We start from the raw sequence: 22,777 nt of genomic DNA, 5'->3' as shown, positions 1-22,777 counted from the left end.
AGACTAGTTCTGACCTCAAACATTATAGTCTCCATAGAAGAGTATAACATATATACAAATAAATATGATACAAGGTATAGACTGTGATAAAGGTAAAGAATGTGATAAAAATGAAATATTCTAGCAAACATTTAAGATGGGGAAAATTACTTTCATTTAGGATGATTAGGAAAGATTTTCTTGGAGGAAGTAACTTCTGGGCTGGACTTTGAAGGGAAAGACAAAATTTCTATATGCAGGAATGAGGAGTATATGCCAGGAATAGGAGACAACCTTAACAAATGCAGGAAGTGGGAGACTTTGGGATGGGATTATGGAACAACCTATCTCGTTTTACTGGCATGTGGAATACCTCAAAGGGAGTGGCGGACTAGAAAAGTAGGAGAGAACTATATTGTAGAGGGCCTTGTCTTTGCACTTTGGAGCAAGGATTTTATGCTAAAGGAGAAAGGGGGGGAGGGACTAGCAGAAGTATTCCAGAAAGAGATTGATGTGGTTAGATGCACTAGGAAGATTCTTTTGGCATATCCATGAATCATGAACTAGAAAGGGAAAAACCACAGGCAGATATAGGGACAAGGACAAGGCTCTTTCTATGGTCGAGGAAAATGGAAATAGGATTTTATGCTATGGGCTGGGGTGAAGTACCAGAAATATTCCAGGAAGAGATTGATGTGGTTAGATGCACTAGAAAGATTATTTTGGTATATCTATGAATCATGAACTGGAAAGGGAAAAAACAAATAAACACCACAGGCAGATCTAGAGACTAACTAGCAGGCTCTTTCTATGGTCCAGGAAAATGATAAGTTCCTGAACTAGGATCAAGGCAGAGTGAAGAGAGGGGAACGACTAGATGCTAAACATTCACCAAAGTAGAATTGTAGTGACTTACCCATGATTAGATATGAGGATTGAGCAAGAGAAAAGAGTCAAAGCTGACTTGGGAAGGTGGGAGGATGGGGTCCTATATTTTTCACATGCCAGACAAGGTGGGGATTAGAACAGCAGGCTAGGTATCAGAAGAGCTACTTGAGGTCTCATCTTTTTAGAACCTTCATCTCTAAGCCATCAGAATTGTTATGTGTGCTTGGTTCTCTCAAAGAGGATCATGGTATTAGGGAGGTAATGCCATAACATCCAAGTGAATTGGATTTCAGTGAGGAATGGTTGTACAAGGCCATTTGCTTCAGTTTCCCCTCCAAAGCCATCTCGGACCAGTGGTCAGATATAGATCATGAAATGGTCCTGGATGTAATGGACGACCTTGTCCTTTTTAAGCTTTAAGTCAGTTTGATTGATTCTGATCCATTCAGTGATTAAAGCTAGGTAGGGAGTGAGGCAAAGAATCTCCTCTTTCACCTAGCCTAAGAAATCTAAATAAATAAATAAATCTGGGTCTGCCCCAAGAGAATACACTGCTATTTACAAGTCAATCATGACCCAAACAATGGCCAAATGGGGCTTGGCCTAGGACCTATTGGTGGCCAATGAGAATAGCAGACCCACTAATCTCTGCCACTCCCTTCCAGGAAAATTGCAGCCATGAACTATGAGATCATCAGCCAGATTCTCCCTCCTTTGGGTATTTCTAGGTGTGAGATGGCCACCCTGGTGGAGAAGCAGCTTTAAGTCTTTTAAGGTCTCAGGCTGGCTAGAGTGGTCTGTGGGAGTTCAGAAAGCTTCAAGTCTCAGACTTATTCCTGGCATAGTGAGAACCGAGCTTCCTATGGAGGAAAAGCAGAGCTGGGCAGCTTTCACTTTTTCTTACAACCTGAGACTTCTTCCTTAAGGGTACCCTAATTCCTGCTGACAGAGTGACCTTATTGTAGTAGGTATGACCTTGGACAAGCTCTGTTCCTTTTAGCTCTCTCTTTCACCGTCTGTTGAATGATGGCGGTGGACCCGAAATTCTCTGATCTTCCAGGCCTGATTGTGAACTCCTTGAGAGATGAGGACTGTGTCATGGAGCTAGAAGTAGGAGCTGACCAGCCCCAGCTTTGGTCAGATGGGGAAATGGAAGTCCCAAGAAAGTTGCCCAGGGTGATGCGGCCAGTGGGTGGTAGAACAATGAGTAGAAGCCAGGCCTGTTGACTCTGCCCCTGCCCAGGTGCTTACCCCACCTTCTCTGGCTGGGCTGCGGTTCTGTGGGTTTCAGAGAACAGGATCTGTGCGTTTTCTACACCCAGAGGGGCCTGGCTGATGGTGTAGAAACTGATTCTCTGGCTGGGGTGGCAGTGGGGGAGGGAAGCAAAAAGGGGGAAAAGTCCTTGAGATATATTTCCAATGACAAAACTAACATACGGGGGAGAAGAATTGCTCTGCCCTGCTACAGGTTCCTCAGTCTTTCCCCCCACTCCCACCCCCACCCCATGAAGATCAGGCTCTCTCTTCCCATTTACATCCTAACCAGTTTAGCTTAAAACTCAGGTCCTGGCAGGCAAGCAGGAAGGCAGGCAGGGGCCTGACCCTTTTTAAATAACTAAACTGGCTTATCTCCAGAAGGTAGAAAAAGAGTAATCGCTAATAATTCTCAAGATATATATGTGTGAGTTTATGTGTGTGTATACACACATACACACATATGCATATATATATATATATATATATAAGCACATTATACACATGCATATACAGTCTGTATTTTATATTTACATGCATGCACACTCGCGCATTTTAAATGTTTTATATATATGCATGTATACATATTTCTCTATATATACCGGAGAGATGGTATAAGAAAGAAGAAGATTACAGGGAAAGATTTGTGTATGTTTGTATATTTTCATATATATTTGCACATATATTCTTTTTTTTATCCACACACAAACACATGTTAATCAACCAATCAACATTTTAAACTGCCTGCTATGTGCCAGGCACTATGCTAAGCATTGGGGATACATAAAAAGGCAATAGACAATGTTTGCTCTCAAAGAACTTGCAATCTAATGAAGGAGACAACATATAAACAAATATACAGAAAGCAAACTGTATGCAGGATAAATAGGAAATAATTGAAAGAGGAATTAAGAGGGGTTAGGGAAGACTTGCAATGGAAAACGGGGTTTTAGTAGGGACTTAAAGCCAGGGGCAGGGGAGAGTAGTTAGTGTAGAGGAGGAAAAACATTTTCAGTATGAAGGTGATCCAGAGAAAAGGGCTGGAGCTCAGAGGTAAAGTGTCTTGTTTGTGGAACAGCCAGGAAGGAACCACTTGAAGATGTATAAGAAAAAATGGAAAGGTAAAAGGGGCTTGATTATGAAGGGCTTTGGATGCCAAACAGAACACTTAGTATTTGATCCTGGAGGCAATAGGGAGCCACTAGAATTTAGTGAGTAGGAAGGTGACATGGATCAGAGTTCTGTTTTAGGAAAGTCAATTTAGTGGCTGAATGGAAGGTGGCTTAGAGTGGAGAGAGACTGGAGACAGGCAGACTGACCAGCAGACTATTGCAATCATCCAAGCTTGGTGCTAGAGTGATGATAGTGTCAGAGGAGGCAAAGGGTACATTCAGGAGACCTTGCAAAGTTGAAACTGACAGCCTTGGTACCATGTTGGATACGATGATAGTGGGAGGGAAGGGAGGGGAGGTGACAGATAGTAAGGAATTCAGAATGACTCTTAGGTTATAAACCTGAGGGATATGAGAGGATGATATTGCCCTAATCAGTAATAACAAAGGTAAGAGGAGGGGAGGATTTTGGGAGAAAGATAATGAATTCTGTGTGGGACATAATGAGTTTAGAATGTCTTGTGGATATGTATTTGAGATATCTGAAGGTGTTTGGAGATGTAAAATTAGAGGTCAGAAGAGAGGCTGGGGCCAGATAAGAACATCTGAGAATCATCAACATAGAGATGGAAATTAAATCCGTAAAAGCTGATGTGATCCTGAAGTGAAATAGTATAGAGGGAGAAGAAAAGAGGGTCCAGGACAGAACCCTATGGGACACATGTGGTTGGGAGACATGATCTGGAGGAGAATCCAACAAAGGAAATAAGAGAAAAAGGGATCACATAGATAGAAAAAGCAAGAGAATAGTGTCCTGTAAATCTAGAGATACGTTTACATACATATGTGTACTTATATGCATGAATATGTATATGTGTATGAACACCAATGTGTCATTCAAGCCTTAACAAAACCCCTTTTGAGGTCAGTAGTTCAAGGTTTATTATCTTCAAATTACAGATAGGGAAACCGAGGCTCAGAAGGCTAAATTAACTTGTTTGACACTTGTGTTCCTCATATATGTATTCTAAAACCCACAAACTACTTTCTCCCTTGTGATTCTTCAAACAAGATAGTTCATCTAACTAAACATTTTCATTGACTGTTCCTTATGCTTGCAATGTTTGCTCATTCTCAGTGCATTATTTCCCCTGATCTTAACAGGATGTTTTCTCTTTCCTGCATTTCTGCCATTTCTTTATTCAATAATAACTGATGTTGGGCTTGGTTGCAATTGAGTCACAGATAGATATGATGAGGTCCCTACCCTCCATGAGATCATTAATGATAATAATAATAATAATTTATGTAGCACTTCAAGGTTTGCAAAACACTTGATAAATATTTTCTCATTTGAGATGAGATGAAACCCCTGCAAAGGAATTGTTATTCCCATTTTACATATGAGGAAACTGAACTAGAAATTAAGCATTTGTCTAGAGTCACACAACTAGTAAGTATCTAAAAACATCAGATGTTCCTGACCCCATGCTCCCTTTACTGTGCCTCCTTGCTGCCTCCCAACCGGAGGTATAAGACAGCCATTGATTCAACAAATTTCTTTTAATTTAACAGGTATTTAGTAAGCATCTATTATGTGCAAAACAATACTTCCTTGAAGTCAGTAGTACAAGGTTCATTCATCAATGGGTAAAACTTACTGACAACTCAATGCTAGTCCTGGAAGAGTTTACAATCCAGCTATAGGCATGAAGAATAGATCCTAAATGGTGTGACAGAAAGAAGCTAGAATGTAGTAGGTACACAGGAGACATGTAGACCAGGAAAAATATGAGAAGAGAGAATGAGGATAGGTTCAGCTGAAGGAGCTTGATGGAGGAGCTGGCTTGCTCCCTGAAGAACTGATAGAACTTTGATGGGTGGAAATAGAAGGGATTTTTAGGTGCTCCACAGTGGCTGGAGCCCTAATTATGTAGTCACAAGTGTAATTTGACTAGAGGATATAGGGATCATCGGGGGAATTACAAGTTGGTGATGAAACTGAAAAGGAGGCTGGAGTCTGATATTCAGAAGAGAGTGTAGTAGAGAATTTTAAATGCATTTGATTAGCAACGGTCAGAGCTACAGAAGGTTTTTGAGCAGGGCAGTTTCCTCATCTATAATGATCAGAATGTTTTTATTGTTAATCTACTGCATAGAATATTAATTTATTATATTAAGGAAAGCTCCTTTTATTCCAATATTCTTTAATTAATTAAGTTCATGTTGTATTTCATCAAAGTTGTTCTCTGTTTCTAATGTAATAATTATTTTTCATTATTTTTTTCTTCCTGCTTATATGAATTTCTATATAGTTTTCTTGTAATTAAACTATTTTTGTGTTTGAATTTTAAATTCTATTTGGTGATGATGGATAAAATTTCTTTTTGATGTACAGGTATATTAAAAAGTATTTTGGCATCTAAGTTTACTAATGATCTTGGTCTACTATGATGTTCTTTCCTAGGCATCTTATCCTTTGTTTTGAAACAGTTTGTATAGCATCAGAGTTCCTTGTATTTTTTTTAAATGTTAGAAATTCTTTTGTGAATCTGTCTTGGATCAGTGATTGTTGTTGATGCATCTTTTTTTTTTTTTTTTTTTTTTTTTAAAGCAGACCTTTAAGTAGTCTAGTTTCTCTTTCTGAGATTGGTCTATTTAAGTTATCCATTTCTTGTTTTGTTACTATTTTTATTTTGAAAGTAATCTTCCATTCCTTTTAGAATATAAAGAGGTAGTTTTTAAAAGAAGAAATCAAAGTTATTTATAGTTATATAAAAGTGTTCCAAGTCACTATTGATTAGAGAAATGCAGTTTAAAATAGCTTTGAAATACCACTTTATACCTCTCATACTGGCTAAAAAATGGTTGGGGGAAGGAATAGCTTGTTGGAGGGGATGTGGAAGAATTGGGATACTACTGCACTGTTGGTAGAGTTGTGAACTAATTGAAACATTCTGGAGAATAATTTAGTACTATGTCCAAAAGGCTATAAAATTGTGTAACCTCTTGGCTCAGCAATACCACTACTACATCTGTATCTTAGAGAGATCAAAGAAAAGAGGAAAGGGACTATTTGTTCAAAAATATTTATAGCAATCTGGTGGCAAAGAACTGGAAACCTGGGGGATGCCCATCAGTTGGAGAGTGACTGTACAAGTTTTGGAGATGATTGTTTGAATGACATTGTGCTATAAAAAATGATGAGCAGAGAATTGTAGAAAAACCTGTCAAAACTTAAATGAATTGATTCAGAGTGAAGTGAACAGAACCAGGAGACCATGATACACTGTGACAGCAATATTGTACATCAATTATGACGGACCTATCTATTCTTAGCAATACAATGATCCAAGACAATTCCACACGATTTGATGAAAAATGCTGTCTACCTCTGGAGAGAAAACTGATGAACTGAGTACAAATTGAAATTTAGTTTTAAAAATTTTATTTTTCAATATGGCTAACATGGAAATGTTTGCATAAATTTGATGTATTATATTGCTTGCCTTCTCAATAAGTGGGGGAGGGATTAGAGGGAGAGAAAAAATTTGGAACTCAAAATTTAAAAAGAAAAAAATTTTTAAATAAATAATAAAATTTATGAAGTGTTTTTAAAAAGAATGTTTAAATGTATTGGTCAACCTGCCATCGAGGGGAGGGGATGGGAGGAAGGAGGGGAAAAATTGGAACAAAAGGTTTGGCAATTGTCAGTGCTGTAAAATTACCCATGCATATAACTGGTAAATAAAAAGCTATAATAAAAAAAAAAGAATGTTTAAGATTTGCAAATTTATTAGCTTAGACTTATTTGTGATGATGTCAATAATTTTCTTGGTTACTTAATGTATATATGCCTTCATAATTTTCCTTCTCTTTTTCTAATTTTGGTTATTTGATTTGTTTTCCTTATTTTAAAATTCTTGTTAAATTGTTTATCAGTTTGAGAGGCAAGGTGGTGCAGTGAAGAGAAAACAAGACCTGGAGTGAAGAGTGACCTTAATTAAAATCTGTGACTTAAAAGGTATGTGTGACTTTGAACAAGTCACCTCAAGTTACTAAGTCTCAGTTTTCTTCCATGATAAAATGGGATTGACATTACTTTTAATAACTACTTCATGAGAGTAGTTACTAAAAAAAAGTTTTGCAAACCTTAAATTCCTTACCAAACACAAATTATTGTTATTATTTTCATTGATCTTTTGAAATCATTTGAAAATTTATTTCTTATATTCTTAGATTTCTTCTTTTTTTCTCAGTTTTATTCATCTTTTTCTGCTTTGTATTGGTGCATGACTTTGTAGACTTTTTAGGTGACTACTCAACTTAGTATATTTCTTTTTGTTTTACTTATATGAGCATTTAATACTATACATTTGCCTTGTTTATATGTAATATCTATTATTGTTACCGTTGACACAATCTATTGTTTTTATAATTTCCTTTTTAACTAGAGAGTTACTTAGTAAATCAGTCTTTAGTTTTTATGAGATACTTATCTTTTTACTCATTGTACATAATTTATTCCATTATGGTCACAGCTGTAGTGAACAAAATCTCTTATCTTCTATATTTACGTTTGTCTTCTTTCCTACCAGCATACCATCCATTTTTTTGTTTAGGTTCTATTTATGCTTTAAAAAAGAATACATATTCTTGGTTTTTCCCATTGAATTCCCTATAATTCCTTATACATCCATCAGATCTCTTTTGTTTAATATTCTATTCAGCACTGTAATTTGTCTTGTTTATCTTTTTATTGTATATGTTATTTGCTAATAATGAGATGTTAAAATTTCCTGTTCTTGTTGATTTTTCAGTTATTTCTTCTAAATCAATGAATTTTTTTTCTTCATAAATTTTACTATGTTATTATAAGGTGCCTATGTACTTAAAATATAGTACTATTTTGAATATAACCTTTTAGCATAATATAATGTCTTTATTTCTCTTTAAGCTTAATGGTCTGAATTTGAATTTGTTCTATATTGTTATTTAATGGCAGAATGATAAAACTTAGATCATCCTTTTATTTTAAATCTTTTGAAATCTTTCTGTATCAAATACTTATAAATAGAATTCTGTTTTTAAATTCATTCTCTAACTTTTATTTTATTTTAGAGTTTAATACACTTATATTAAGCATTACACTTGAAAAAATTTTCTTTTCCTCTTTCTTTTCAATTTTTTTTTTTTTCCAGAATATCTCCTATTGTTTCCTGGATACATGTTGTACATTTCCAAAGGTTTACTTGGATACTACCAAAATATCTCCCATTATACTTATCTGGATACATGTTATACATTTGCAGTGGAAATTACTTGGATACATGTTAAACATTTCTAATGTATTATAAATTCCTATTGTTATTAACTGAAAATGAACAAAATTAACACACATACAACTTTTTTCATCATGCTTATTGTATAAATTTATTTAACTTTACTCTTCATCTCATAAAGAGTTATAATTTGGCATTATTCTGCCCCTACCTACTTTTACCTTATTTTCCCCTTTATTTAATAATAGTCTTCCATAACATTTAATGATTTGGTTAATACAATACTCGGCATGTTCTCATATTTTATTTTTACCTGTTTATCTTTCTTAGGTAGAAAACTGACTCTTTTCCATCCCTTTCCCCTCTTCCCTCACCACTGCCATAAAATACCAACAACTTAAGCTGGAATTTAAGGCTGTCATCTGACTTCCACTTACCTTTCTAGTCTTTATTTGATATCATTCCCTTTTATATGTTCTAGCTAAACTGAAATATTAGCTGTTCTCCAAATTTAATATACTATCTTTAATTTTCATACATTTCCTCAAGTCATATCATCTATTTATTTTGATTTGTCTTCATTACTGCCTCTTGGTATCCCTATATTGCTTCAAGGCTCAGGTTAAAGTATAATCTCTTCCAAGAAGTTTTTCCTTACTTTTCCAGATACTAGCAAACGCCTCCTTGTCCTTAAAATATCTCCTACTATACTTACCTGGATACATGCTATACATTTTCAATGAAATGGAAAAAAGCAAGAATTATTTTTGTCAGTTGTATCCCCAGTGTCTCAATATATGTTTGTTGCATGCAATCAAATTGAATTGAATTTGGGAAATTTTAATTGTTGAGCAAGGGAAATAGATCGAACTTATCCATGTAACTTAGAGACTGGTGTTTATTCAATGATTTCTATGAAGTACATATGTCTCTAAAAATCCAAACATTTCTTTAACACCTTCTTAACTTTATGTAATATTCTGAGTTTTGCTATTTGGATAATTTTGGATTTATAGTTCATGTTTCTTAGTTTTTCCGAGCATTTATTAATCACTTACTATATGTCTGGCTCTGTGTTGAATAATAGGGACAAAAAAAATGGCAAAAAAAAAAAAAAAAAAAATCCCTGCCCTCAAGGCCCTGTCATTTGACCCTTCCCTTCCTTGAGGAATATGTTGTGATCGAATTTTATTTCTGTCATTCTTGCAGTTTGTAGATTCTATTTCCTCTTATCATGACAGTGTTAGAATTAAACTGTAATGTATCTAGGAAGCATGACTCGCTATTTTTTTTCTTATCAGGATACTGTGGATTCTATTTTTATATTGTTGCTTTTTTAATTAATTGTGGAAAGTTTTCTTGAACAATTTCCTGAAATTGAGTGCTTAAGACTATTTCAGTTTTCTAAGTTAGCTGAAATGTCAATAAATTTGAGATTGCTGTGATTTGTTTGACCCATCCTTTGGTGTGCCACTTGAATCTTCATGTTTTCTGGGTTTCAGTAATTCAGTAATTTCCTGTACATGCCCTTTGAGTTGCTATGAGTTGTTGGTAAGCTTGTTTTCTAATGTCATCTATTCCTATCCATTCTCATCATTCTGTGCACTCTGAATAGCAGTCCTATCTCCTTTTCCATCTTTAGCTTGCCCCCAAGATAACTTTTTTAAAAAGCCATACCCTCTTTTTATTGTCTTAAGTATTTATGAGGGCCTTATCTCTTTGGGAGCTTTGGTGCTTCTAAAGCTATCACTCCAGGATGATACTACACTTTTGTGTTCATCTCTATGTTTTATCTGTCCTCACTTCCATTTCCCATACGTGTATTTTAAATAAAAAGTTAATTAATTTCCTGATTGCAGTTTTATATCAAATGTTGAATTCTTTTACTTGAAAATTACAAAAAATTTACATACAAAAGTAAAGTTTTAAAACTAAAAATGTTGATATTACAAAAATATCCCATATTCTAAAACAAGGGCTCAAACCCTGTATTATATTTAGGCCATAGACCAGTGTATAGTATCATTCGGCTGCTATGTTTTCTCAGTTAGCTTTAAGCTTTTAATTACTTTTGAAAAACACTTACTAGTTTGTTATATTCATCCATCTATTTTATTTATTTATCTTTTTATTCATTCATTCATTTATTTGGCAAGTGGGAGAAGGGGTGAGTTTTACTTTGACTGGAAATATATTATCTATTCATGTTTCCAATTTGACTACTGATCAACTTGGGAGCTTTGATCACTTCTGTTTCCAACAGGGGCCAGTTCACCTTTCTTTAAGGTAACTTAATGGCCTTCCTACCCTTGGGAGCTCAGCATATTGGTGTCAGGCTTAGTTCAGATGCTTGAAAGGTATAAACTACTGTGGTCTGGAACTCCTGAGCTCAAGACATTCTCTGTCTAATACTCACTGGTAGAAAGGACTACCAGCTACTGCACTCAGCAATCCATTTACTTCTATAAACATTCATCTATTTCATTCACTTTGTCAGTATTATTGGTATATAGCTGGGTAAAGAAGCTCCTAATGATAGCTTTTATTTTATCTTTATTTGTTGTGAATTCACTCTTTTCATTTTTGATACAGGTAATTTGATTTTCTTCTTTTTTGATTCAAATTTAGCCAATTAGATTTATTCACTTTATTAGTTTTTTTTTTCAAAAGAGCAGTTCCTAGATTTTTAAAGTTAATTTTTAAAAAATTTTCCATTGTATTAATCTCTCCATTAATTTTCAAGATTTTTATTTTGGTATTTAGTTAGAGGTTTTTAATTTAATGTATTTTAGAACCCATTTGCTTATGTAATTTATTTTAATGATGAGGCTATAGTATTTTGTTTTCCTCTTGTGAATAGGAAGGAACCAGTTGGCAGGATCTTCATTTATATTTATTGATTTATAAATTTAAAACTTATTTTAAAAATCTAGCCCTGTGTACTCACATCAGCCACTTTAGAGTTTACTCTATTCTTCCCTATTGGAATTGTTTCTGTAATCTTAATTCTATTAAGAATATCATTCTTGAAAGCTAGACATCTCTTTAAAGGCTATGTTTCCCTGCATCATTGTAGTCCATAAAATTTTGCCTTTGTGCCTTTTGTTACTTTTGAAATCTCTTATCAAAAACACTATAGAGTGCTTAATTTTCTTTCTCCTTTTCTATTACAAATTCCAAGATGGAACTTTCCTCCTAGGTTTCTACTTTAGCAACCAGTTGTTCCTTATTGGTTATAACTGAACTCATGCTATTGCTTCCTCCATCTTTTGAAGACTAAAATCTTACTTAAAGCAAGTCAAGAATTAATTATCTGCTGTATTCTTCTAGAGAGGAAGAGAAACAGAGATTCAGACACACACAGAGAGACACAGAGAAAGCTCTCTATCAAAATCTGGATGATTGATGGCTCTCATCACTTCTATATCATGCCTTCATTCCAGGTTTATTATTGTTTGCTTCCTAAACTGTTCATCTCTTTCCTTTTTCTGTCTAGGTTGTTTTTGGTAATTCCTCACAGCAATGAATACATTAAAAAACAAGTGTATTAACCCAATATTATTGCCTGTGAAGTTATTCCTCAGGAAGATGCTAGACCTTTTGAAGGAACCACACCTTCTTGTACTTCAGAGTACAAGAAGAGTTCAAGTAGTGATCATCTTAATATAGATTAAGACCTGGCAGGAACACCAGATGACCTCTGGGGTTCCTGCCAGGTCTTAATCCTCCTCAGTTTACTCCTCAGTTTACAGATGAGGAAACTAAAACTCAGAGAATTGAAATGATTTGCCTACGGTTACATAGCTAGTAAGTGGTAGAGCTGGGATTTGAATACAGGGCCTTCTTATTCCCAATTCAGATTTCTTTCCATTGAATAGATCATAGTTTCCACATTTTAGAAAGGACATTATTTAACTGGAGCTGATAGTATGGAGGCAATGTAATGACAACAACTTCCCCAGTGGATTTTGCAGAGCCCCCCAAATTCAATGCTTTCAACCTAGTCTTTTAGGAGCCACAATCAAAGGAATCTTACAAATTGGTCTCCTGAGAGTTTTAAGATAGGATGTAGTTCCTAGCCCTGGTCAGGTCCTGCTTAGTTCTGTATAGGGTCACTGACCAGTTAAAGAATTTTCTGAGGATTGTGAAGGAACCAGAGATCATGACATATGAGAATTGGCTGAAAGAAACAGGGATGATGAAAACCTAGATAAGAAAGAATTTAGAGTGTACATGGTATGACTGTCTTCAACTATTGGGTGTGGGGGGCAGCTTTTTCTTTTTAAATTTGTTTTTAGAATTTGAATTTCAAATTCACTCCCTCTAGCCTTTCCTCTATCCATTGAGAAAGCAAGGAATATGATATCAATTATATACATGAAGTCATATATCTGACAATGTTTTTATACTAACAACAAAAGTAAAAAAAGAAAGAAAAATGAAGTGAATAAAAATGTGCTTCAATCCTGTACTCAGAGTTTCTCAGTTCTCTCGAGGTGGATGGCATTTTTCATCATTAATACTTTAGAATTGTTTTGGATCATTGTCCTAATCAGAGAAGCTAAATCTTTCACAGTTGATTATTGTTATTACCATGTTGTAATTACTATGTACCACAGTCTTCTGGTTCTGCTAATTTCATTTTGCATTAGTTCATATAAATCTTCTCAGGTTTTTCTAAACCATTCCTCTCACCATTTCTTGTATAGCATAATAGTATTCCATCACAATTGTATAATAATTTGTTTAGACAATTCTCCACTTGATAGCTATCCCCTCAGTTTTCAGTTCTTCACCATCACCAAAAGATCTATAAATATTTTTTGTATATGTAGGTCCTTTTCATTTGATCTATTTGGAATACAAATTTAATACTAGTATTGCTGGCTCAAAGAGTATGCAGTTTTATAGCTGCTTGGGCATAATTACAAATTGTTCTTCAGAATGGTTAGCAATTCACAATTTCACAATGATTTAACCTATTTTGTTACATCTCCTCCTGTATCTGCCATTTTTTTTTCTATCATATTATCCAATCTGATAGGTGTGAAGTGGTACCTCTTCAAGTAATCAAAATGTTGTAATGAGGTAGAAAGATTAAATTTGTTTTATTTGGTCCCCAAAGGAGAGGCCTAGGAACAATTAGGAGAAGTTACCGAGAAGTTACCAAGAAGCACATCAGGTTCAGAAGGAAAAATAATGTCAAAGAACTTCCGAATTGGAAAGAACATCAGAAGTCATCTAACCTAAGCTGTACAAAAACTAGAATCAGTCACTAATGGAAAGGGCTGTGAGGGTAAAGTTCAACCATCATTGGTTATCTTAAATAGTGGTTGGATGATTTTCTATTTGGGACATTGTGAAAAGATTCTTGCTCAGTAAATATATCTTCCAGCTCCTGGATTCTGGGATTCCATAATTCTGCTATCTTGCTAGACATAGCCTTGAGGCAGGTAGGCAGAGGAAATTTTTTTCTTTTTAGGAACCAACCCTTGGGAAATATGTTCCAAAAATCCTATTATCAGAGATCTAGAGTTAGATGAAAGGTCATCCAGTCTACCCCTGTTCTTTCTACCATTTTACCAATGAGGAAATGAAATCCAAGATCATAGAAGAGTTGGATACATAAGTCTTCTGATACCCAATCCAACATTGTTTCTAAGATACCATGCTAAACTTCCTAGGAAGAGAAAACAAAACAATTATTATGGTTTTTCCCCCTCACAGGCACAGAGATGTCATCCAGCTCCTCAAGGATGCAGGTGCTCATCTATCTCCTCAAGAGCTTCAGGGTGCAGGGACTGAGCTCTGCAGGTAAGAGATACAGGGTGTATCCCTGAGCTGCCCCCACACTCAGCCCTCCTCAGTGCTATTAAGATATATCCAAACAGCAATCTTCCTAGAGGGAGCATCCAATGGGGTTTGGTCTAGGTGGACAGAATCCCTCAGGAGAATTTAAAGATAGCTCTCTTGGGAAAAAGAGAAGCTCTTTGTTAGGGATATGATGACCTATTCCATTGGCCTTCAGAGGTTCACAGAAATAAAGTCCCTATGAAACCCTTCATCTTATTGTATTTGGAGTCCAGACATGGTTCATTGGATGCAGAGAATATAGAACTCTACTCAACACTAAGCAAGTCTCTGCTCTGGTCTGAATTTGAACTCTGTAAAATGCTATTGAACTAGATAGATTCTAATATTTCTTTGGGCTCTGACATTTTTATTTTGTGATAGAAGGGTGTTTCCAGTTCTGAAATGTTATGATTCTGAGGCTCCTTTTGACATTGATATTCATGTTCTAAAACCCTTCCAACTCTGACATTCTACGTTTGTTAGTTCTGAAACTCCTTCCAACTGGAATGTTCTATTGTATGTTCTATTTTTTTTTATTATAGCTTTTTATTTACAAGATATATGCATGGGTAATTTTTCAGCACTGACCCTTGAAACACCTTCTGTTCCAACTTTTCCCCTCCTTCCCCCCACTCCCTCCTCCAGATGTCAGGTAGACCAAAACATGTTAAATATGTTAAAGTATATGTTAAATATATGTATACATATCCATAGTTATTTTGCTGCACAAGAAGAACTGGACTTTGAAATAAGGTAAAATTAACCTGAGAAGGAAATAAAAAATGCAAGCAGACAAAACAGAGGGATTGGAAATGCTATGTTGTAGTTCATACTCATTTCCCAGAGTTCTTCTACTGAGTGTAGCTGCTTCTCTTCATTATTGAATAAATGGAACTGATTTGGTTCATCTCATTGTTGAAGAGAGATGTACATGTACATCAGAATTGATCCTCATATAGTGTTGTTGTTGAAGTATATAATGACCTCCTGGTCCTGCTCATTTCACTCAGCATCAGTTCATGTAAGTCTCTCCAGGCCTTTCTGAAATCATCCTGCTGTTCATTTCTTACAGAACAATAATATTCCATAACATTCATATACCACAATTTATTCAAACATTCTCCAACTGATGGGCATTCATTCAATTTCCAGTTTCTAGTCACTACAAAAAGGGCTGCCACAAACATTTTTGAACTGTATGTTGTATGTTTTAAGCCTTTTTTCCCCAACTTTAAAGTTTTCTGCTTCTGTGTTAGAATCTAGGAATATCTTTGTGACTGAGGAGATCTCAGCCTTAGAGGACTCTGAAACCCAATGGCCTGGGAAGAGCAAAACAGAGCTTGTATGTGAGTCTTTTGTCCTTCAGCCTGCTAGTTAAGGCTGTAGACAGAGAGCTAACTTCCTGTGGGAGTTATGTTAGACTTTGTTCAAGGGATAGGAGTTCAAATATTGGCCATGACACTTATTAGTTATATGGCCTTGGATAAATATTCCAAGTAAAAAAATCATAGCATCATATAAGCAGAACCAGAAGGTACCTTAAAAACCATGCAATCAAACCTTTCACTTGAAGCTAGGTGGTGAAGTACATGTGGACCTTTCTGATTTGAATTCAAATCCAGCCTCAGATTCTTACTAAATGTGTGACCCAGAGCAAGTCATTAATCTATATCTACCTCAGTTGCTTCAACTCTGATAACAGGATAATAATAGCATCTACTTCCTAGTGTTATTGTGAGGATTAAATGAGATGGTAATGGCAAAGTGTTTAGTACAGTGTCTGGCACATAATAGACACTTAATAAATGTTTTTTTTCCTCTCTCCCTCCTTCCCTCCCTCCCTCCCTTCCCTCCTTCCCTCCTTCCCTCCTTCCCTCCTTCTCTCCCTTCCTCCTTTCCCTCCTTCCCTCCCTTTCTCCCTTTCCTCCTTTCCTCCCTTCCCTCCCTTCCTCCCTTCCCTCCTTCCGTCCCTCCCTTCCTCCCTTCCCTCCCTTCCTTCCTCCCTTCCCTCCCTTCCTCCCTTCCCTCCCTCCCTTCCTCCCTTCCTTCCTTCCCTCCCTTCCTCCCTTCCTTCTTTCTTTCCTCTTCCAGATGAGGAAACTAAGGCCCCTAAAGTGAAATGGCGGATAACAAAGACAGTATTGGAACTCTGGTCCTCTGACTTCATATCCAAGAGTCTTTCTCATGGACCAGAAAAGATGATATAACTAAGATTAGATCTTGCCTCCCATCCAAGCTCACCCTCACCATTTCTTTTTAAACTTGTAGGATCGCAGAAGTTCAAAAAGAGCAGGGATTGTTGGGATATCACACAACAAAGTTAGAATCAAAAAGCAAAAAGAATTCTTCTTATCAGATAGCTCACTTGATCATTGATTCTCAGACCTATTGGGACCTTAGATTCCATCTGCTTAATCCTCTTCATTTACAGTTGAGAGAATTAAAAACCAGAAATGGGAATGACAATGCCCAAAGTACACAGGTAGGAAGTAGCAAGCTGTGTGAATTATCTCGGGTACCCAGATTCAAAATCCAATCCTTTTCCCAGTGGATAAAAAGAGTCCAACTCTTAGGAAAATAAACTTCCCCTCCTTTTGTTGCCCCCTGCTTTCAGAGTAGAGAAGGCAGCAACTTCAGAGAGAAAATGGGGGGTGGGAGGATGCTTTCCTGCAATAGACATGCCCAGCACCTCCCCCCTCTGATTTTCATGCAACCTCACCCACCTGTTGTCTCACCTCCTGCCCAAGGCACTCCCAGAATGACATTCTTCACTGAGGAGAAGATGGTCCTGGACTGGGGCTTAGATAGTCCCTGTAAAACCTGTCTAACTGGAGAGAGAATTAGGGTGAGGGAAAGATGAGACAGAAAAGGGCAAGATAAAGGAGAGAATGATGAGGCATGTGTGAGCAGGATGAAACAGAAGAGAAAAAGGAGAGGAAGAGCAAGGGGGCTGAAGGAGAAAGATGAGAGAAAAGAGGGGCAAAATAATGTGAGATGAGAGAGAGAGGAGAGGGAATAGGAATGAAAAAGATAATAGAGGGAGAAAGATGACTGAAGAGAACAATGAATTGGAGAGAGAAAGAGAAAGATAACAGAAGAAAGAAAAAGAAGAGGGAGAGAATTTAGAAAACATCTCAAAGGGTCTTGGACATAGAGGAAACCCTGAGAGGTGATGAATGGTATGTTTAGGAAATAACTGGATACCAGCAGAATTCCTGTGGCGTCCAAAGAAGCAGTCAGTTCTGGGAAAAAAGCACCAATGAAGCTGATCTTGGATGGTCCTCTTTTTCACTGTGCTGTTCCCATAGAGCAGGCTTTTAACATTCATCCTTTCTGTGTCCCCTCTCGATAAGATGATCTTTCAGAATTCAAAGGGGTCTTATAAATTAATTATGCTTTAAGTTAATAATGCTAAGTATGTTTTTAGGGTGATGATAAACCTTTAGATGTAAGACAGCCCCTTTCTTCTGCCTTTTCCTGGCATCTGCATTAATGCGAACAAACCTTCCAAATTCTTTTGGACATATTTCTCCCAAAACCTGTCCCTCACATCCTACTCTCCTGCTACTGCCCCATCGAGGACCTTCTACTCCCAGGGTCAGGGAGGTAATTGGTGGGTAGTGCTGGATTCCATTCCATTCCCTCAAGAAACTAAGGGTCTGGGAGTGATGAGCAGCTCAATCAGTTGGCCTATCAGTGAAGGGTGACTGGCTTCCTCCTTGCTCCCTCCTTCATCTTAATTTGGCCTCAAGAGTCATAGTATCTCTGGGGTGGAAGAAATCTCATAGATTTAGGTCTGGAAGAAACCTCAGAGAATATCCAGTTCATTCTTTAAAAGAAACAGGAAATCTTTCTCCCACATCTCCTCCAAAAAGTGATCTATTCCATGTTTGAAGACATCCAGCGCCAGAAATTCATCCTCTATCAAGTTAGACATTTTGAAACACTTCTGATTAGTTTTGCATAGAGAGTCAAAATCTGCCTTGGCAATTTCTACCCATTACTCTTCCTTTTACCCTATGTCAAGCGTTCAGGAAGCTCTAGTTCCTCTAGTGGGAAGACTTGCTAAGCTCTTTTCAGGGCTGCTTATTCATCTTTGGTAGCCACCTGTCATCCAGCTCTCACCTGTGAGCCTCACCTGTGGCTCCAAGAAGCTCTCCTTTGTGCAGAGGTCACACCCTGGTAAAAACCTGTCTCACCAGACAGGGGAAAACATATTGAAGGTAACTGACCTCAAATCTGTCAGTGGATTAGGGAGGGGATTGTCTACTCCAAAGATGTGAAGATTCTTTCTGGTGGAATGTGTGGATTCATTCCAGTGGCCTTGAAGGCAAGTGAAGCTGGTACAGTGGTGCCCTTTGGTCCAACATCAAAGACTCCATTGTCATCCTTTGCTTCCTGATCTGCTAACAGTCATCCTGATTTCTGTCTTGCCATCAGACTCTGATGACTGTGGAAGAGAAAATGAGGCTGATGACTTTGCCTTAAATCCAACTCATGTGCTAATTATCACCCATGATGTCACTGACATTTTTGAAAATGAAGGACAAAAAGCTATCTTCAAGAAGGATAAATCTCAACTCTACAAATACTTGAAGATAGCAATCATCTTCTCTCCTGAGTCTTCTGTTTTTCAAACTAAAACATCTCTGTCCCTTCTATCACTCCCCCAATGCGAGGTCTCTAGGTCTTTTCTCATTCTGTTTGTTCTTGTTCTTGCTTGTTAGTGTGGCTCTTAAAAATATGGTACCCAGAACTGAATTTAGTATGTCAGCTGTGGTTGATCAAGGAAGAAGGGAACAAGACTCTCATTTCTTATGTTATAGAGATGATAATTGAGTTGGGGATGAAACTTGCTCAGTCACACAGCAAATGAGTACCCTTATCAAGACCTGAGTCTCCTTATACTATCTCAAGGCTTTTCTGCCATACCAGCATTTAAAGAACACTTTAAGTTTTGCAAAGCACATTTCAAATATTTTCTTATTTTGTTCTTATAGCTTATAGGAGTCCTGGCAGGTAGGTGCTATTATTTATTCCCATTTTATAAATGAAAAAACTGAGATAAACAGAAGTTATGACTTGCTTAGGGTCACACAGCTATTAAATGTCTGAGGTGGGATTTGAACTTACAACTTCCTAACTCCAGGTCCAGATCTCTTTTCACTTGGAAAAAGAAAAAGCTACCTAAACTTCTTCACTGATCTCTTATGTATTCCTCAATTCTCTCCCGCTGAAAGACTGAAGGAAGGAAAAAAGAGGAAGAAGACCTTTAGGTATTTAAATTCTATGGGTACTCAAGTGTCATCCTTTTCCCAGCCCTTGAGTTTCTAACTAAGACAATGGTACATTGAAATGGCCCCTTGGAGGAATGGGATCATGGCTACTATTTCTTTTCCTCCTCCTCCTCTTCCTTCTCAGTCTTAAGAGTGGAAGAGAAAGTGTTGACATCTAGGGAATGCATGTAGGTGTTAAGAGTGTGTGTGGGGGGGGAGGGTGTCTCTGAGAGGATAGCTAATTTCACAGGAGCAAAGAGATAAGATTGCCTCATGAGAAACAATGTAGTCTTGTAGATAGAGAGACAGCTTTCAAGGCAGGTGGACCTGTTTTTGGGTCCTTCCTCTGACACATACTGATTTTGACCCTGGGAAAGACACTTGTGGTGACTAAAGTATCCCAGACTTTTGCAGAATCACTGCTGGTCTGCATGGATAGAATGGGGTTTCCTCATTGAGAGTTCCCTAATTAATAAATCACAGGTCTGTACATTTCTCCCTCTACCAAAAGAAAGGTGGCATTTGAGTCACTCAATGAGGAAATTAAGAGCTTAAGAGGTTAGGTGTCCAATGTTACCCAAGGAACAAGTAGCCCAGCTGGGATGTGAAACCTGGTCATTCTGGACTCGTTCATTGTTGTTCATATTATATCACACTAGCTTCATTATAATGTCTCTCTTGCACAAAAATCAGTTGAGAGATCTTAGATCTGGACACCAAGGTCCTAACTTAATGAAAAGATTATAGAGCTGCATGAAATGGTCCAGTCTTTTTGCCTTCAATTCATGAACATTTTTTCCATTTGATAGATAAGAACATCAAAGTTCAGAGAGGGGCATTTAAAGGAATGGCATAGTGGAAAGAATTGTGGACTTGAATTAAGACAGACTATGGGTTTGAGTCTTGTCAATGACCTTGACTTGCTGGGTAATCTTAAAGAAATCCTTTCCCCTCCTTCAGTTTCCTTCTCTATAAAATGGAGGTGGAACTTCATAACTTCTAAGGCCATTTCCAGATCTATGCTTCTCTTATTCTATGAAGTGACTTATCCACAGTGATTTTTGGCAGACACAGGAGACTCAGGTTTTCTGGTTCCTGGTGCCGGGTTCTTATTTCATAGCATGTCCAGTTGGGAAAATTTCGTTGAAATAAAAGCCCCCTCAAAGTGAGCTCAAGGTCCAAACAATTATGGCATCTTTTAGAGATGAAGTAATTCCTCTGGAGGGAAGTGTCAACTTGACCCTAGATAAAAACTTTCTTCACTTTGTAAAATGAGGGAAAAGATAGAAATGCCATTATCTGCAAAATGAAGGACAGGCAATTCTGGATGAGAGAGAAACCTGGAGAGGGCAGGGTGCCAGGCCCATTTCTCTTCCCCATCAAAAGTGCTGGTGCTGAGCTGTGATTAACTCTTTAAAGAGTTTATTACTAACATGATTAATACCTAGGGAAAAGAGATACCGAGTTAGGCATCTCTGATCATAATCAAGGCTCCTTCCCACCACAGCTTAATTAGCAGAGGCTTTGAGTATTCTAGGCCATCTCTAGGATAGATTCTGGAGAAAATGGTACACATGTTTATTGAATAAGAAGGTAGAATCCTAAGAAGAAAAGGAGCTTTTTATCCTATTAGATGTACTTTAAGATCTGTTTCTGTTCCAAATGATTCTAGATGATCCTATGTTCTGAGTCCAGTGATTCAGGCTCTGTGATCTTGGAAAAGATGCTTCTTTCTCATCTTTCCCTATCTATAAAATGAAGGGGTCAAAAAGGATGGTTTTTTTAATGGTTTAGGATGGCTTTGGCCCATCCCCATGGCTTAGGTATCTTGTCAGAGTCCAGACCCCAGGTTAGAGGAGTCGGTGAAAGGAGCTAGGGTGCAGAGGCAGGATAAGGGCATATTGCTCTTGAAGACGTCATGGTATTGTGGAAAGGATCTGGGGCCAAATTCTATTTCTATTACTTGCTATTTATATTGATTTGGGCAAGTCATTTAAATTCTTGGCTTCAGTTGGCTTATCTATAAAATGAAGAGCTTTTCTCTCCTAATTGTTCTCTAGGATCTTAACCTGTCTAAATGTCTATGATCCCGTGAATTATTTTTTGAGGTAGCTAGCTCAGTATTCACTAAACACTAGCATGCCAGTGGTTATCCCTTTAGGAGTTTGATAGGCCCATTGGTAAGAAATTCAATGTCCAGAGGCACCTCTGATGAGCCTTTCCTCCTGAAAATGGTCTATTCTGCTACTTCCTCTAGGAATGCAGGAGTGTTCCTTCTGTCTTCTAGGAGTGTTTCTTTTATTGGAGATAGAGAATAGAACCAAAATCTTAGAATAGAAGCAAATTGAATCCTGAATCTAATAGCTTGATGACATTGGGCCTCCCAGCCTCTTCAAGCCTCAGTGTGTGTGTTTTTTTTTAATCTGTAAAATGAGGATGATAATAATAATGCACTATTTCTCTCACAAGATTATTGTGAAGAAAACACTTTGTAAATCTGAAAACTCTGCATAAATGTTTTACTATAACCGCCACCACCACCATCACTGCCCATACTCTGTCTGGGAGGATCCTTTTGAGCAGCATTAACCCAAAATGTTAGAGAAATGTATTCTATGTGGTCTCCTTTCCCTGGGCTGGCAGAACAGGCCTGAGTGCAATAGATTCATGAGGATGAAAACCTTCACTCCTTTCTAGGACAGATTTTTCCTAAATTCTGAAAGTTCTTGTCTGTACCCTTTCCTTCTCCTCACTCTCCCATATTTCCGATTTACCCTGAAGTCAGGATTAAGGAAGCTCCCACAGCCAAGAAAAGGACTGACTCTGGAAGTAGGTGGGAATAGGTTTCCTTGGCCTCTTAGCTATGGAAATGGGAGTATTACTCACCCTGGGAAATAACCCTCCCCTATTACTTGAGTACTTGGAAGGGGTGGAGATAAGGGGGGATGAAAGAGATGTTTCTGATTAGTAACCTGGCACATTGGGTAATACTGGAGGCCGTCCCTCCCTGGGAGGGAAGTTGGCATCTAGAAGATAAGAACTAGGTTTGGGAGCTCCAGAATTTCAAGAAAACAGATCTGGGCTGGTTCTTTTATGTGGCACTGGTTGTGACTCAGCTTTCCATAAGGAACAA

The 22,777-nt window shown here is 37.3% G+C and overlaps 1 protein-coding gene across 2 annotated transcripts in view; it reads left to right on the top strand.

Moving 5' to 3' along the window:
* ASPG (asparaginase) overlaps positions 1–22,777 on the top strand; it is a 124,266-nt gene that overhangs the window by 93,871 nt on the left and 7,618 nt on the right. Inside the window, exons 13-14 of one of the 2 annotated variants that reach the window (XM_023504076.2) lie at positions 14,243–14,329; positions 16,460–19,431. In XM_023504076.2, coding sequence (XP_023359844.1) covers positions 14,243–14,329; positions 16,460–16,463 — 91 coding nt within the window. In that variant the 3' untranslated portion in view covers positions 16,464–19,431. Of the gene's footprint in view, positions 1–14,242; positions 14,330–16,459; positions 19,432–22,777 lie in introns of those variants that run through there. The other variant, XM_023504072.2, reaches the window with a different exon arrangement.

Source organism: Sarcophilus harrisii, chromosome 2 (genome assembly GCF_902635505.1).
Source record: "Sarcophilus harrisii chromosome 2, mSarHar1.11, whole genome shotgun sequence".
Lineage (NCBI taxonomy): Eukaryota > Metazoa > Chordata > Mammalia > Dasyuromorphia > Dasyuridae > Sarcophilus > Sarcophilus harrisii.
This window is presented reverse-complemented; position numbering and strand designations above follow the sequence as displayed.